The following is a 16,455-nucleotide window of genomic DNA, read 5'->3' as shown; positions in this document are numbered from 1 at the left end:
CTGGATCATTCAACTGCTCGGGCCGATAGCTTCAGATGTGGCCTCGATGATATGATGCAGTATTTCTGTCTCAATCACAAAACCAAGCAGTAAATCCCAGGCTCTGGATTAGTGGTGCTGGAAGAGCACAGCAGTTCAGGCAGCATCCAAGTAGCTTCGAAATCGACGTTTCGGGCAAAAGCCCTTCATTTGTCTTATTCCTGATGAAGGGCTTTTGCCCGAAACGTCGATTTCGAAGCTACTTGGATGCTGCCTGAACTGCTGTGCTCTTCCAGCATCACTAATCCAGAATCTGGTTTACAGCATCTGCAGTCATTGTTTTTACCTCAGTAAATCCCAGGCACCCACATCTTCTGGGTAAAAAGGTTTTTCTAATTACCCGTCTAATCCTTTTACCAATCACCCCAAATTTATGTCCTTCAATAGTATGGTCAAGATGTACCATGTGAGATTTATGATTATAGTAGTACCAGGTGGATGAGGACAAAGTGAAGTTATCTAGTCTCGATCTCAAGCCTGCTTTGCCATTTGATAAGATCCTAACTGATAATCGTAGTAACTGATAGTAGTAGTACTAGAGTTTTGCCAATGCTCTAAAGAACTGTAGGTAAATGTCCCTACTTAAATTTTCTATTTCCCAAGCAATAAACAATATCATTCCATTCACCTTCCTAAACATTTTCAGCACCTGCTGACTAACTTTTTGCAATCTGGTACACCCAGATCCCCCGTACCTGGGAACTCTGCAATTTCTCTTGACATTTCAACTTGCAGTGCCTTAGAGCCAGGAGGCCTTAGTTCAAGTCTCACCTGCTCCAGGGGTCTGTAATAACATCTCTGAACAAGCTGATTAACAAACAAATCTGCATTCAGTTCCTTCATCCATGCCATTAGTACAGGTTATGTATAGTTGCGGCCTCAGTACTGATTCCAAGGTTCTCTGTCAGTATTAAGCTGGTGAAGCTACCACACAGAACTACTTACATGCCAAAACAGCAGAAGCTGCATCAGACCGACAGAGTTAAGTGCCTTTAAATGGCAAAATTGATTCACTCCATGTGCTGTCTCAAAATGGCAAGCACTAGATATGTAAAGGCTATGGACCCCAAGAACATTCTGGCAATATGCTGAAGCCTTGTTCTTCACAACTAGGTGTGGCCCTAGTACAGCAATTCCAGTATATCTACAAAACTGGCACCTACCTAGCAATGTGCATGTTTGTCCAGGTATTCTATCGACAAGAAGACAAATCTAATCCAGCGGATTACTTCCTGTCAGTCTCATCAACAATGTGATAGGAGAGGTGGCAACAGTGCTTTGAAGTAGCACTTGGTCAGCAATGCTCAGTTTGGTTTCTGCCAGGGCAACTCAGCACCTGACCTCATTAGAACTTTGATGGAACATGGGCAAAAGAGTTTAATTCTAAAGCTCAGGTGAATGTGACCACCCTTCGCTGCAGGCAACTGTTGACAGTGTGTAACATTAAGGAGTCCAAGTGAGTTGGCAAATAGTTGGCATATATAAGAAAATATGAGTTTTGGTAGGAAGAATAGAAAAGTAGCATATTAGTTAAACAGAGGGATTGCAGAGCTCTGAGATACAGGGGGATCTGGGTGTACTACACGGTACAAAGTTAGTATAAGGTGCTGCTAGTGTTTAGGAAGGCAAATGGAATGATGTTGTTTATGGCGTAGGGCATAAAATTGAAGTCAATGTGAATCAGCAGGAAATCTTTCCAATGGTTAGACCCATACCCAGTTATAAATTTCAAAGTCAAGCATAGCTGGAGGGCAAAAACAAGATAGAGAGGCAGATAATGATTGCGCTCGGAAGAAGGGAATAATTTGATGAGGGGAAAAGAGAAGGTGAAGAAGGTATCGGAGAGCTTTGGGGCTATGTATCCTCTTAATTTTAAGGTCTATGTACAAACGCTGGAGGTTTTCCTTGGATAACAAAAATTAATAACTCATATCTACAGAAATAATGGGCCAGAAAGTTGTGCAGTGATTGTGTTATAAAAATAATCACACAATAGCTATGCCATTTAAACTGATGTTGCCGGAATCACGTTATTGTTAATACAGGTAAGGGAAGTTTGCATTCTGTAAATAATGGTTTAAATCTTCGATCACATTAAAGAAACACGTGTAATAGTAGAACCGCCTGTATTCATTTTCAGTTGCATTAATTAAAACAACTCCAGATCCCCATGCTGGTGTACATGAAGGAATACTATTTAATGAAATGAATTTTATTGGCTGCATTTAAAAACGATGCATAGTTTCCCTGTTCCATGGCAAATTTTAGGCTTGGTGACATGCAAATAGGTTGAAACTGAAACACGAGGAGAAAAGAACACTTCTAAAAGCCAACACATCTCGACTTATAACCAAGCTCAAATTGCCAATTGCACCAAAGTGAAGGCTCTTCCACTCAGTATTTTATTTAAGCACCATTGCTACGATTCATTGGGATGGCTTGCTGGAAATCGAGCCCCACTATTCTTGGACTCTTCACAAAAGTGAAATATTTCATCAAGTATGCAAATTTCCCCAATTTATCTTACTTTCAGACCCAGATTGACAGAAAGCACAGACCAGGTTTCTCCACTGAACAAGAATGACTAATTGTTCCAAGTCACTAGATTCTAACTACAGGTAAACAGTTAAAAACTGTCAATGTATAACACAACTGATTAAGATTGTAATCCCCTTCCAGGTACCCTCTTACACACACATGCAGACAGACATGCTGGAAAAATAGGCTATTATGCAGAGGAGATAAACTAGAAAGACAGTTCACTTGTCTTTGTTCCAGGTTCTGTCATTAAAAATAATCCTTATGAAGCTTCTGCTCACTGGCACATTGCTTCAGCCGTCTTCCTCTAGATTTTTGGTAAGAAATACAAGGTGGCCTGTTCGCTTACATAAAGTCCCAGAGTTCTCAGTTAAAAGTCACAGCTTGCAACAACTGTTACAGAAAAGTTAAACTGGTTTTCCTTCGGCTTACTGTGTGTTTTAACTGTAGAGAATAGAAACACTACTCTCAAGCTGGGGAAAAACTGAACACTTCTCTCTCACTGTGATTTGTACCCAGTTCCAATTTGTTCTTTACCTGATAACCAATCACATGGTTGTTGGCAGGAAAAAAAATTCTGTCATTGATAACTGATCACTAGTTCATAGACCAATCAATTTCTTGTTGCCAATAAAAGCTGCATCTGCAAGTCCCCCTTGACTCCAAATCATTTGCAACTTTAACTTTAATTATTGCTTGTTCAAATTGTTGTTTACATGTTGAAACTTATTGGAGCCACATCTCCCAAATACAGAATTGTAAGTAATATTGAACCTCAACTTATTAGCAAGATAGAGAAACTACAAGAGCAAAGCAACAACTTTCAGTATGGAACTGGGCATTAGCATTTGCTAAAGTAAGATAGCCATGTCAGACAGACAGTCATAAAGTCATAGAGATGTACAGCACATAAACAGACCCTTTGGTCCAAACTGTCCATGCCCACCAGATATCCCAACCCAATCTAGTCCCACTTGCCAGCACCTGGCCCATAGCCCTCCAAACCCTTCCTCTTCATATACCCATCCAGATGCCTTTTAAATGTTGCAATTGTACCAGCTCCAACACATCCTCTGGCAGCTCATTCCATACATGTACCACTCTCTACATCAAAAAGTTGCTCCTTAGGTCCCTTTTATATCTTTCCCCTCTCACCCTAATCCTATGCCCTCTAGTTCTGACTCTCCCACTCCAGGGAAAAGACTTTGTCTATTTATCCTATCCATGCCACTCATGATTTTATAAAGCTCTATACGGTCACCCCCTCAGCTTCTGACATTCCAGTGAAAACAACCCTACCCTAGTCAATCTCCCCCTATAGCTCAAACCCTCCAACCCTGGCAACATCCTTGTAAATCTTTTCTGAACCCTTCCAAGTTTCACAACATCTTTCCGATAGGAAGGAGACCAGAATTGCAGGCAATATTCCAACATTGGCCTAACCAATGTCCTATATAACTGCAACATGACCTCCCAACTCCTGTACTCAATACTCTGACCAATAAAGGAAAGCATACCAAATGCCTTCTTCACTATCCTATCTACCTGTGACTCCACTCTCAAGGAGCTATGAACCTGCACTCCAAGGTCTCTTCATTCAGCCACACTCCGAGGACCTTACCATTAAGTGTATCTTGCTGTAGAAAGCTGGATTTGTTTTTTGAATGAGATGCTGAAAGATAAAACTAGACAACGTTGCCCACCAACCCACCCAAGTAATGCTTGCAGACAAAATTACCAGAACCAGCTCAAAATGAACATTATTTCAAACTCAATTTTAGCATCAAATTTCTGGACTCTGAATGTTCAAACCAATCGGAGTCTGTCTTCCTCTGTTCTTATCTGACTTGTTCCAGAAGACTTCAGCTCTAAAAAACATTTTTCAATTGCATGACTGCTTCATCAGCCCTCTCTGGTCTCAATTTGTGCCAATGTGCTCCTCCAGGAACACTTCATTTCTACTGGCTAGCTCATTGTGAGCAGAATGATGGCTCGATGGTTAACACAGCTATCTCGCAGTGCCAGAGACTTGGGTTCAATTCTAGCTTTGGGCAATTGTCTGTATGAAGTTTACACATTCTCCTGTGTCTGTGTGGGTTTCCTCCCACAGCCCAAAGATGTGGAGGTTAGGTGGATTGGCCATGCTAGTGTCTAGGAATGTTCAGACTGGGTGGATTAGATTGGGACGTGGGAAATGTGATTCCAGGGTGGTGGGATGGTCTTGGAGGGTCGGTGTGGACTTGATAGGCCAAATGGCCTGCTTCTACATTGTAGGGATTCAATGACGTCTCATTTTCAGGACTGCACTACACTTCCCAAAAAATATTTTTTAAAAACAACTCTGTCATTTCTAACTAGCTTTTCAAAAAACACAAAAACAAAAGGATTTTACAATATTGCATGCTCAGATTTAATTAGATAGGAGAACAAACATTTCCCAACAATTGCATAAGCACTAATCTCACCTTGATAAAAATTAGATGGTGAGTAACATGATAAAAAGCAGAACATTGCATGAAGCATGAAAATTATAAATATGAAAATCAGATTAATCAACAGCTCCCACCTCCCATTTCTTCTCCAGCCCTTCAAGATGTCTGTACATCTGCTATGTTAGCCATTCAACTAGTGATAGCCATGTCTTTAGCTGCTGAGTCATGAGCTCTGGAACTCTGTGACTCTACATCTCACTCTTCTTTTGGGATACACTACAAAAACCATATTTTTGACTTTCACTCACATGCCCTCCTATCACAAGTAGCTTAGTACCAAACGTTGTTTGCTAATTCTCTAGTAAAGAACCTGCAACCATTTTACTATGTTAAAAGCAAGTTATTAAAATTGTCACTCAGTTTCACAAGGTGGTATTTCTGTGCATTCTTTGAGCAATATTCGCTGGTGTGTAGTTCCTACCTTTGGGGATTAATTTTACTCAAGAGCAGTTGTCCCATTAGTAGAGCATCTGAAGTTGCATCTTTGATTGCCTGGCACACAGAAGCATGTTCTTTAGAGAGTTCTGACAAGCACAGAGACTTTAAATTAAGGTGTTTCAGATGACTTTCTAATCCTCCCAGTACATCAAATCCCTGTCAACAAAAACATAATGTTACTCAACCATCTTGTAATTTAGATCATGTTAAGCCTGCAACAAACATTATAAACCTGAAGCACTCAATGCGTGTTGAAAATCACAGCATGTTGCTTGATAGTTACATATTTGCTGTGGGATTAGATCATTTTGTTAAGCTTTACATTAATTCAAAAACTTTAGTTCTTGCAGCACAGTGGTAGTGCCCCTATCTCTGAATCAGAAACTGCAAGTTCAAATCTCACCTGCTCCAGAGGTGTGGAAGTACACTTTTGAATAGGTTGATTAAAAACATCTAGCCATTTCACAATGATTAAAATTGAGGCCACTAGGAAAGCCTTTAATATTGAACAATCATTTGGTACATTAGCTACACTTAAGGTTTCTAATTGATTAAAGCTATTCTGATCCACACCGTGTCCACACCCACAACTTCCTCAGGAAGTTCATTCCACATGCGAACCACTCTCTATGTAAATAATTTGCCCCTCGTGCCTTATTTAAATTTCTCTCCTTTCACTTCAAAAATGTGACCCCTAGTCTTGAAATCTGCCATCCCAGAGAAAGGACACCTACCATTAACCCTATCTATACCCCTCATGTGTTTACAAATCTGTATCATATCACCGTTTAATCTCCTATAATCCAGTAAAATAAAGTCTCAGCCTATCCAACTTTGACTTGCTTTTCCTCCCCAGTGGAGAAGCTTGAGCTTGTTTGTTTATTAAGGAGGTGATTTGAAGGTGAATAATTAAATATTATACAAGACGCTAAATGATATGGGAAAGCTCAACCCCGGAATTCTGTTTTAAGCCCTGTGAGTCTACAATAAAAGGCAATAAATTGAAAACAATAAAACAAAACTTTAGGATGGATATCAGAAAAGCAATCTCCAAGCAGACAGCAATTAATGTTTATGATCAACTTTCAAATAGAGCCGTACAGAAAATAACCCTTGAATTGGTTATATATAATTATCTGCAACTGTCAGCTCTTTCAGTGGATGGACTATAATTGGCTGAGTGGTTGCTCTCATCTGCAAGTATCATGTAATCTTGTAAATTAGGTAATGTGAAGGATTAATTTTGCATTAAAAATCACACATTGTTCCAAGTCAAAATGTTTTTGGATGCATTATTATGCTGCTGCAAACCACAGTAAACATATCTGTTAACTGACTAACTATTCTGAAAATCCACAAGATGGCAGTACAGAAACAATATCCTCATTTCCTTATTTAATTTTGCAGGAGACCATTTAACCTATTGCATGTGTTCCTGCAAGAGAAGCAGAGCTAGTTCAATATGCCACCTTTTCATCAAAGTTCTGGAAATACTTCCTCTTTAGTTAATGTTTCAATTTCCTTTCAAAAGCCTCAATTGAAACCGCCTTCACTACATTCTCAGGAAGCAGAATCCAGATCTCAACTACTCACTGAGTAAAAAGGTTTTCCCCATTTGCTGTTGCTTCTTTTAGCAATTATCTTAAATTGGTGTCCTTTACTTCTGGACTCATGCATCATTGGGAAGATAGTTTCTTCCCATTTACTCTGTCAAAATCCGAACACATTTATCAAATCTTGTCTTCATCATTTCCTCACCAACAACATAACAACTTTTTCAATCTATCTAACTAATGAATTACTTCATTGCTAGAACCATTTTCTTGAAACTTTCCTGCACACTATTTAATATCTTCACATACCTCCTGTAGCATGGTACCCAGAACTGATTATGTTTCTACCAGTGATGTTTCATACAAGTTATCAAAACAGCACTTTGAATTCTATGCCCCCATTTTAAAGTCCAAGATCTTTTTTGTTTTGTTAATTGCTTTCCAAATCTGTGCAGCCATTTCTAATGATTTTCGCACATACAAGTAATTTTGCTCCCAACACGCACACACACACACATAACTTGGAACCTTTGTCCCAACCTCTTTAACATAGTATCCCTTATTCAGTCTTCCCTCCCCATGCTTTTCTTACAAATCCCGCCATATCTCACCGTATTAGATTCCGTCTGACTCTTGACTATCCAATTCAGCTGCCTATCTACGTCCTCTTGAAGTTTGTCGCGATCCTGCTCAGCTCACAATGCTTCTAAATTTGTACTACGGTATACTTAACCTCCTGTTTCTCAAAGCACATGTGCCTAAGACTTATTCTCTTTCTCAGGCAGCTACCACAATACACTTGTAAGAAATGAGTCATTTGTTATATTTTTCATGTTTATCAATGTGGAGAATTCTAATTTTTGGATATACAGAAAATTGGTTCCACTTTTGACATCCTGCATAAAGATTGAATTGTTCCCAGCTCAGGAACACCGTAGGTCCAAGTGTTCTTTAATGCTCACAGCAGCACCTGAGCCAGACTCCACTTGCCAAACAACCTTTTTCCCTTTTTGTATCCAGTATAATTTGTTGTTCCCATTGAAATTTGCTATTCTTGCTTCCATCTTGATGAATGCATAAAGAAAAGCCTCAACAGCACATTTATTTTTTCAGCAATATTCATATTCTTTCATTACAAACTATTGTTCCAGTGGATAATAAAATACCATCAACCATCCATGTGAATGTGTCAACCATCATAATGCTGACTTATGGTCATTTATTTAAATTTGTAATTTGGTCCACATTCACATGAAAATGTCCAGGTTTTCTAGGGGATGATAAAAAGAACTCGAGCATCGCAGCTATATTGGGAGGCCCAGACTGTAGTATCGTTCTAATGAGGAATGTGGAAGTTGACATGGGATCCAGATCAGGCAGGTTTCTCTATTTCATTTAATTTAAATTTTAAATTCCAATCAATAATGTGTGCAAATACAACTTACTCTGCACCACTCCCACTTAATGATTCACTGTGTTTTTGGATTCATATTTGTCTACAAAAGATCCAAAAATGAATATTTGCAAAAATTAAATGTTTCTTCTGAGAAGAAAAATATGTAACTCAACATTTAGACTGATAAGGGCTTAAAGCTCTGCTTTGAAGCAGTGTCCAGTCATTGTGAGTTTTAAGAGGCACAGGGAAGCAGATATGTCTGTTGAACCTGTATAAAAAATGGGAAGTACTCCACACTCGTTCTAAACAGATGAAACCTCATGTAAGATGCAGGTATGGGGAATATGAAATAGCATGTCGCAATTCAGTACAACATTTGAAGAGTTCATGGAAATTTTGTATTACTTTTTGCACAAAGCTGAAAGGAACAACATACTCAGTTATTGTGCTCAAATTCTCTCAACCCACCCAGCAATGTTACATTAGTCGTACCTATAATCTCAGATGCATAATATTTGTTTTCCAGGTCAATATGAAGGAGGAAGTAACAGCTATTACTGCATGCCTCTTTCAATTCTAAGGCAGGAATCACAGCCGCGCCGAAAACCATAGATTAAGAAAATATATACGTGCAGGAGGATAAGGATTTCAGTATACAATATATATGTAATAATTTGTAGTAAAATTTCAACACAGATGTGGCTCAGGAACTAACCTTATTTGCACTGTCAAAAAATTCATGGGCCTCTTGGAGCAATAATTCTCGTTCCTTCATGTGGAGCCAGAACGTCTCACATATCAGCTTCAGTTTCTGATTTTGAGCTGCCATCTGTTCTTTATCTGTAAAGTCTTCGATCAGCAAAATCTCGTCGGCTTCAGCTTTTAACTTTTCAGCTACAGACATGAATTCCTATAATAAAAAGTTTAAGGTTCTAATTATTAAGTTCTTGTAGAACTTCAAATCTGAGTGACCATAGAACCAAGTGAGATTTTATATAGGAGAAAGTGAGGTCTGCAGATGCTAGGGATCAGAGTTGAGAGTGTGTTGCTGGAAAAGCACAGCAGGTCAGGCAGCATCCCGGGAGTAGGAGAATAAACATTACAGGCCAGAGCCCTTCATCAGGAATCGCTCCGGCCCAAAACATCGATTCTCCTGCTCCTCAGATGCTTCCTGACCTGCTATGCTTTTCCAGCAACACACTTTCGACGGAGATTTTATAAACTCTAATACAAGCAGATATAGGTGAGAACCAGTTAAATTGTATGTTATTTAAAGTGTACAGAGTAAACTTGTATTTAATCCAAAAAGCAGCTTTATAAGGATTGTCTCAAATACTTTTCAGATGATGTGTGAAGTATCCCTTGAAGAACTTCATCACATAAATAAAGTGTGACATATTTTCAAATGCCTTGAATGAAATATGCTTTCTTTTTGAACAGCTATCATTTCATTGATTTTATAAATCATGGGGCTAATACATAGCAATATTAAGCATCAGGATCCTATTTTCATATTTACAATGTAACACGATGTACACACCTTGAATCCTACTTATCAATGGTATCATTCAAAATCAGATTTCAAGGGAAAGACTATTAATTAACATGAAAGCACACAGATATGTCTAGCTGAATTCTGTGTTTAAAATCACACACATAAAAATGAAATAGCAGCAGAAGTAGATGATTTGGTCTCTCAAGCCAGCTTGGCCTTTCAAAACTATAATGACTGCTCTGTTTAGGTTTTAGTTTCCACCTTCCTATCTATCCTGATAATCCTTGATCTCATTGCCTAAAAAAGAAGCTATCTGTCCTAAAAACATTCAATCACCCAGCCTCCATCAACTTGAAGCAAAGATCTCCAAAACTGTAAGACTCTCAGAAAAATATGTTCCTCATTTCTGTGCTGGAATTGGGTGAGGAGGGGACTCTCATTTTAAAAGATTTCCATTTATTCTAGACTGACCCATAAAAAGAAACACCCTTTCCATGTCCCCTTATCAAATCCATTCAGGATCTTATGTAGTTCACTCGAGACACTTCTCAGTCTTCTAAACTCCTATCGAAGCAAGTCAAGCCTTTTAAATCTATCCTCATTAGACAAGCTGATCACTCCAAGTATCAATCCAGTAAACCTCCCCTGAAATGTCTCCACTACATTTACATCCTTTTGTAAATAAATGAGGTCAAAATTGTACCCAGTATTCAAGAAGTGCTCTCACCAATGTCCTGTATGACTCAAGCATGACATCATTACTTTCATAAAATAGAAAAGTGCAGAAGCTGGAAATTTGAAACAAAAACAGAAATTGCTGAAGAAACACAACTGGTCAGGCAAATCTATGGAGAGAGAAAATGTTAATTCTGTTTCTCCCCTTCACCATTAGCTTTATGTCCAGTTCCTCTTTTTCAAGGATAGTATCCCATTAGCCATCTTGATTGTATTGTACCTTGAAACTACCTTTTGTGACTCATTCACCAAGGTCCCTCTGCACCTCAGACATGCACAGTCATTCTCCACTTAAGTAATAGCCTCAATTTGCCAATTATCAGCCAGAGTGTACTAATGGTGGCAAGGATGAGGCTTTGCATTCTACAGAGACATATGCTTGGTCAAATGAAAACATCAGATTAGGAAAAAGGGAGAAATGTTTTAGAAAAGTTAGCAGCAAATGGGCTCATACAGTTAGATGGTAAAAAAGCAAAATTAATGGACTTTAGATATGCATAGTAGTTGGGACAAAATAAATGAATTAATGGCACGAATATGGGTGTGAACTTACATCAATTATGAAGATATGGTTACAAGATCAAAGCTGAGAACTAAACATTCAGGGCTAAGTGACTTCTCAAAAAGACAAGAAGGTAGGGAAAGGTTAGGCAGCTTAACTTGTACGAGATGGAATAATAACAAATCACCTTGGATCGGATAATGCAGAATCCATATGGGTGGAAGTATGAAATAATAAGGGGAAGAAGACACTAGCAGGAGTGGTCTATAAAGCCACTGCATTCTGTTTCTTCTGTTCATCACAGATATTTTGAATTGAATACACTTTGAAATACAGTCTCTTCCCAGCAGTGATTGGTGTGTAGTTATCCTAGTTAAGTAGATCTATTGCTATTTCCTAAATCTGTGTTTAGCTGTGGAGAAACTGCTGGATCTGCTTCATAACCCTTTCATGTTGACTGAAGTTGGGAAAGGAATAATTGAAGCTATTGTGTCTGATGCAATGTATTAGTTATGGCCTGTTTCTTGATTCTTTCCTCAGATTCTTTCAGTTGCTCATAGCAGTTTTCACAGCTCTTATCATTTCCTGTTTCTCTTTGACAGTGGTTGTGCTCCTCCTCAGCACTTCAGAACTCGACCTCAGTTCCATTTCTGATACCATGTTCAGGAGTCAGCAGACCAGTCTTTACCATATATGTATTGGAGGGCTTGCAAAATGGCTGCCTCCAGTGTATAAAACCCATGGTAGAAATCACATGACTATGGCATACCACAAATGGGGCATTTGTGCATGATTGCATTTCAGTCCAAGCAATACATTGCTTGATGTATTAAGCATTTTATTTTAAACTCTATTTTGTGATCAGCTCCATTTTGACCATTATGCAAAAACAAGATTGAAAAATAAATCATTTAAAAGTAGAAAGTTAAAGTCACCATAGTCTTACCAGACTATAGGGCTGTGCTTTCATGAGAGAGAAATGAGTGGTGGTGGTTTAACCTGAGGGTCACCATGCCTCAGGCGAGGGGAAGAGGTTGAAAAGCAGAGTCCTTCATAGTAACCTCAGCCAGTGCGGGAACTGAACCCACACCATTGGCATCACACCAGTTCTCTCGCCAACTGAGTTAACCAACCTTCATTTACAAATAAATCATATGAAAAACCTAACTTTATTTTAGGACCTTGTTTCAACAGGGTTCCAAAATCACTGTTCAATAAAATATTACTAGAATACATATCCTATAATACCTTTACCAATTCTCTTTTGTAACTGAGGCTAAGAAGTTATACAGTAAAGAGTGTGGTGTTGCAAAAGCACAGCAGGTCAGGCAGCATCCGAAGAGCAGGAGAATCGATGTTTCAGGCATAAGCCTTTCATCAGGAATTCATGCAACCTTATAGAAGTCGTACAACCTTATTTTTCAATAACACTTCTCATCAAGGAGATGCTATGGATTGGATCTTGTTACACTTACCTGGGCTTTACATTCAACATTATGGTGCTCCTGAAGTAGCCATTCATTTTCAGTCAGAGATGAACCTAAGTTTTCATTCTGTACATATGTCTCACCGTCATGCTGGAACCACTGCATCACCTTCATCAAAGATAGAGTGGTATACTGTTAAAACTCACAGTATAATATATAGAACAACTGAGGGCAACTGGACTATTTTTATTCTCAACACTTCTATCAATTCCTGGACAGAAGCATGCAAGCATTGGAGTACTGAACAAAGCTATCAACTTATTGAATTATGTTGTTCCTTTTGCAGGTACACAAAAGATTTTTGATGGTGATTCATTGGAATAAAAATATTAACCACATTCAGCTGATAGGCGATGTTAAGTACATTAATGTTCCCAGTTTCAAAGAGAAAATAATAGAACAAACTGAAAAATCGTATCCTATTTGGCATCATTTAAATTTTTGCCTGTAACTGTATTCTAGTTAACTTTGTAAGTTCCTTTCATGCTAAGACTACAAGAAGACTCAACAGTAGGTTAAACCAATAATTGGGTAAAAACAATGACTGCAGATGCTGGAAACCAGATTCTAGATTAGAGTGGTGCTGGAAAAGCACAGCAGGTCAGGCAACATCTGAGAAGCAGGAAAATCGACATTTCGGGCAAAAGCCCTTCATCAGGAATACAGGTAGAATGCCCACAGGGTCGAGAGATAAATGAGAGGAGGGTGGGGGTGGGGAGAAAGTAGCATAGAGTACAATAGGTGATTTGGGGTGGAGATGGAGGTGATAGGTCTGGGAGAAGGGTGGGGAAGGTAGCAAAGAGTACACTGAGTGAATGGGGGTGGGAATGAAGGTGATAGATCAGGGTGGAGTGGATAGGTGGAAAGGAATATAGGCAGGTAGGACAAGTCTTGGGGACAGTGCTGAGCTGGAGGTTTGGAACTGGGGTGAGGTGGGGGAAGGGGAAATGAGGAAGCTGTTGAAGTCCACATTGATGCCCTGGGGTTGAAGTGTTCCGAGGCGGAAGATGAGGCGTTTTTCCTCCAGGCGTCAGGTGGTGAGGGAGCAGCGGTGAAGGAGGCCCAGGACCTCCATGTCCTCGGCAGAGTGGGAAGGGGAGTTGAAATGTTGGGGCACAGAGCGGTGTGGTTGAGTGGTGCGTGTGTCCCAGAGATGTTCCCTAAAGCGCTCTGCTAGAAGGTGTCCAGTTTCCCCAATGTAGAGGAGACCGCATCGGGAGCAGAGGAGACAATAAATGATATTGGTGGATGTGCAAGTAAAACTTTGATGGATGTGGAAGGCTCCTTTTGGGCCTTGGATGGAGGTGAGGGAGGAGATATGGGTGCAGGTTTTGCAATTCCTGTGATAGCTGGGGAAGGTGCCAGGACGGGAGGGTGGGTTGTTGGGGGGGGCGTGGACCTGACCAGGTAGTCAAGGAGGGAATGGTCTTTGTGGAAGGCAGAAAGGGGTGGGGAGGGAAATATATCCCTGGTAGTGGGGTCCGTTTGGAGATGGCGTCGGATTATTTGGTTTATATGAAGGTTGGTGGGTGGAAGGTGAGCACATGGAGGGCTCTGTCCTTGTTACGGTTGGAGGGGTGGGGTCTGAGGGCGGAGGTGCAGGATGTGGATAAGATGCATTGAAGGGCATCTTTAACCACGTGGGAAGGGAAATTGTGGTCTCTAAAGAAGGAGGCCATCTTGTGTGTTTTGTGGTGGAACTGGTCCTCCTGGGAGCAGATACGGCGGAGGCGGAGGAATTGGGAATACGGATGGCATTTTTGCAGAAGGTGGGGTGGGAAGAGGTGTAATCCAGGTAGCTGTCGGTCGTCATTAATGGAGATGGAGAGGTCCAGGAAGGGGAGGGATGCGTCAGAGATGGTCCAGGTAAATTTGAGGTCAGGGTGGAATGTGTTGATGAATTGCTCAACCTCCTCGCGGGAGCACAAGGTGGCGCCAATGCAGTCATCAATGTAGTGGAAGAAGAGGTGGGGTGTGGTGCTGGTGTAACTACGGAAGATGGACTGTTCTACGCAGCCAACAAAGAGACAGGCATAGCTGGGGCCCATACAGGTTCCCATGGCTACCTGTTTGGTCTGGAGGAATTGGGACGATTCGAAGGAGAAATTGTTAAGGGTGAGGACCAGTTCAGCCAAACGAATGAGAGTGTCCGTGGAAGGGTACTGTTAGGGACGTCTGGAGAGGAAGAAACGGAGGGCTTGGAGGCCCTGGTCATGGCAGAAGGAGGTGTAGAGGGATTGGATATCCATAGCGAAGATGAGACTTTGGGGGCCGGGGAAACGGAAGTCTTGGAGGAGGTGAGGGCGTCTCGAACGTATGTGGGGAGTTCCTAGACTAGGGGGAATAGGACAGTGTCGAGGTAGGTGGAGATGAGTTCAGTGGGGCAGGAGCATGCTGAGACAATGGGTCAGCCACGGTGGTCAGGATTGTGGATCTTGGGAAGGAGGTAGAACCGGGCAGTGCGGGGTTCCCGGACTATGAGGTTGGAAGCTGTGGGTGGGAAATCTCCTGAGGTGATGAGGTTCTGTATGGTCTGGGAGATGACAGTTTGGTGATGGTGGCTGGGGTCATGGTCAAGGGGGCGGTAGGAGGAGGTGTCTTCGAGTTGGAGTTTGGCTTCAACGGTGTAGAGGTCAGTGCGCCAAACTACCCCCTTTATCTGCTGGTTTGATAGTGAGGTTGGGATTGGAGCAGAGGGACTGGAGGGCTGTGCATTGTGAGGGTGAGAGGTTGGAGTGGGGGAGGGCGGTAGACAGGTTGAGGCGGTTAATGTCCCAGCGGCAGTTGGAAATGAAGAGGTTGAGGGCGGGTAATAGGCCAGCACGGGGTGTCCAGGTGAATGGAGTATGTTGGAGGTGGGCGAAGGGGTCCTTGGAAGGTGGGCGGTAGTCCCAATTGTAAAAGTAAGCTCGGAGGCAGAGGCGGCAGAAGGAGTGTTTGACGTCACGGTGTGTATTAAATTCATTGATGTGTGGGCGAAGGGGGATGAAGGTGAGTCCTTTGCTGAGGATTGATCGTTCATCTTCAGAGAGGGGGAGGTCAGGAGGGATGGTGAAAACTTGGCAGGGCTGGGAGCTGGGACTCAGTGTGTGTGTGTGTGTGTGTGTGTGTGTGTGTGTGTGGAGCTGGCAGGGGGGGCGGAGCCTGTAACTGGAGTGGGTGTGGTGGTGGAGGGAATGGGGGTGGAGTCATGAGCAGGAGTGGTGTTCCCCTCAGGGTTCTGGGGGGCGGGGATGGTGACAGTGGGATCTGTGGGGGTCATGTCAGTAGAATGCAGGTGAGTGGCGTTGGTGAGGGTGGAAGTGGTGGCAGACACAGCAGTGGGGGGGGGGGGCGGAAGTCACTGAGCATGTGACATCAACGATGATGTGAGGGGCAGAAGTAAGATCACGTATGGTGCATGAGGAATTGTGAGGGGCGGAAGTGGCTGTGGAAGCGGCCATGATGGGGGTGGAAGTGATGTCATTGATCACCGTGGGGATGGTAGCTGCACCAACCGCATGGCTAATGGCGTCCGAGCAGTTCTAGAGGTCGGGGGAATCTTCTGGAATGTTTGAGGAGTGCTGGTTATGGAGGTGGGTAGATAAAAGTTTGTTGTACTTACAGTGTGCTCTTTGCTACCTTCCCCCAACCTCCTCCCTGACCGACCACCTCCATCCCCATCACCATTTACCTATTGTACTCTATGCTACTTTCTTCCCACCCCACCCTCCTCTCATTTATCTCTCCAGCCTGCAGGCACCCTGCTTCTATTCCTGATGAAGCTCTTTTGCCCAAAAC

At 41.7% G+C, this 16,455-nt stretch overlaps 1 protein-coding gene across 4 annotated transcripts in view; it reads right to left on the bottom strand.

The window, feature by feature from the left end:
• Positions 1 to 16,455, bottom strand: part of ccdc141 (coiled-coil domain containing 141) — a 135,049-nt gene that overhangs the window by 86,929 nt on the left and 31,665 nt on the right. For all 4 annotated transcript variants that reach the window (XM_072579115.1, XM_072579116.1, XM_072579117.1 and 1 more), the window contains exons 6-8: positions 12,664 to 12,783; positions 9,172 to 9,366; positions 5,491 to 5,663 (exon numbers count right to left, since the gene is read on the bottom strand). In XM_072579115.1, coding sequence (XP_072435216.1) covers positions 5,491 to 5,663; positions 9,172 to 9,366; positions 12,664 to 12,783 — 488 coding nt within the window. The remainder of the gene's footprint in view (positions 1 to 5,490; positions 5,664 to 9,171; positions 9,367 to 12,663; positions 12,784 to 16,455) is intronic.

The sequence above is a fragment of the Chiloscyllium punctatum genome, chromosome 10 (assembly GCF_047496795.1).
Source record: "Chiloscyllium punctatum isolate Juve2018m chromosome 10, sChiPun1.3, whole genome shotgun sequence".
Lineage (NCBI taxonomy): Eukaryota > Metazoa > Chordata > Chondrichthyes > Orectolobiformes > Hemiscylliidae > Chiloscyllium > Chiloscyllium punctatum.
Note: the sequence above shows the minus strand (reverse complement) of the source record. Positions and strands in the feature narration are given on the sequence as shown.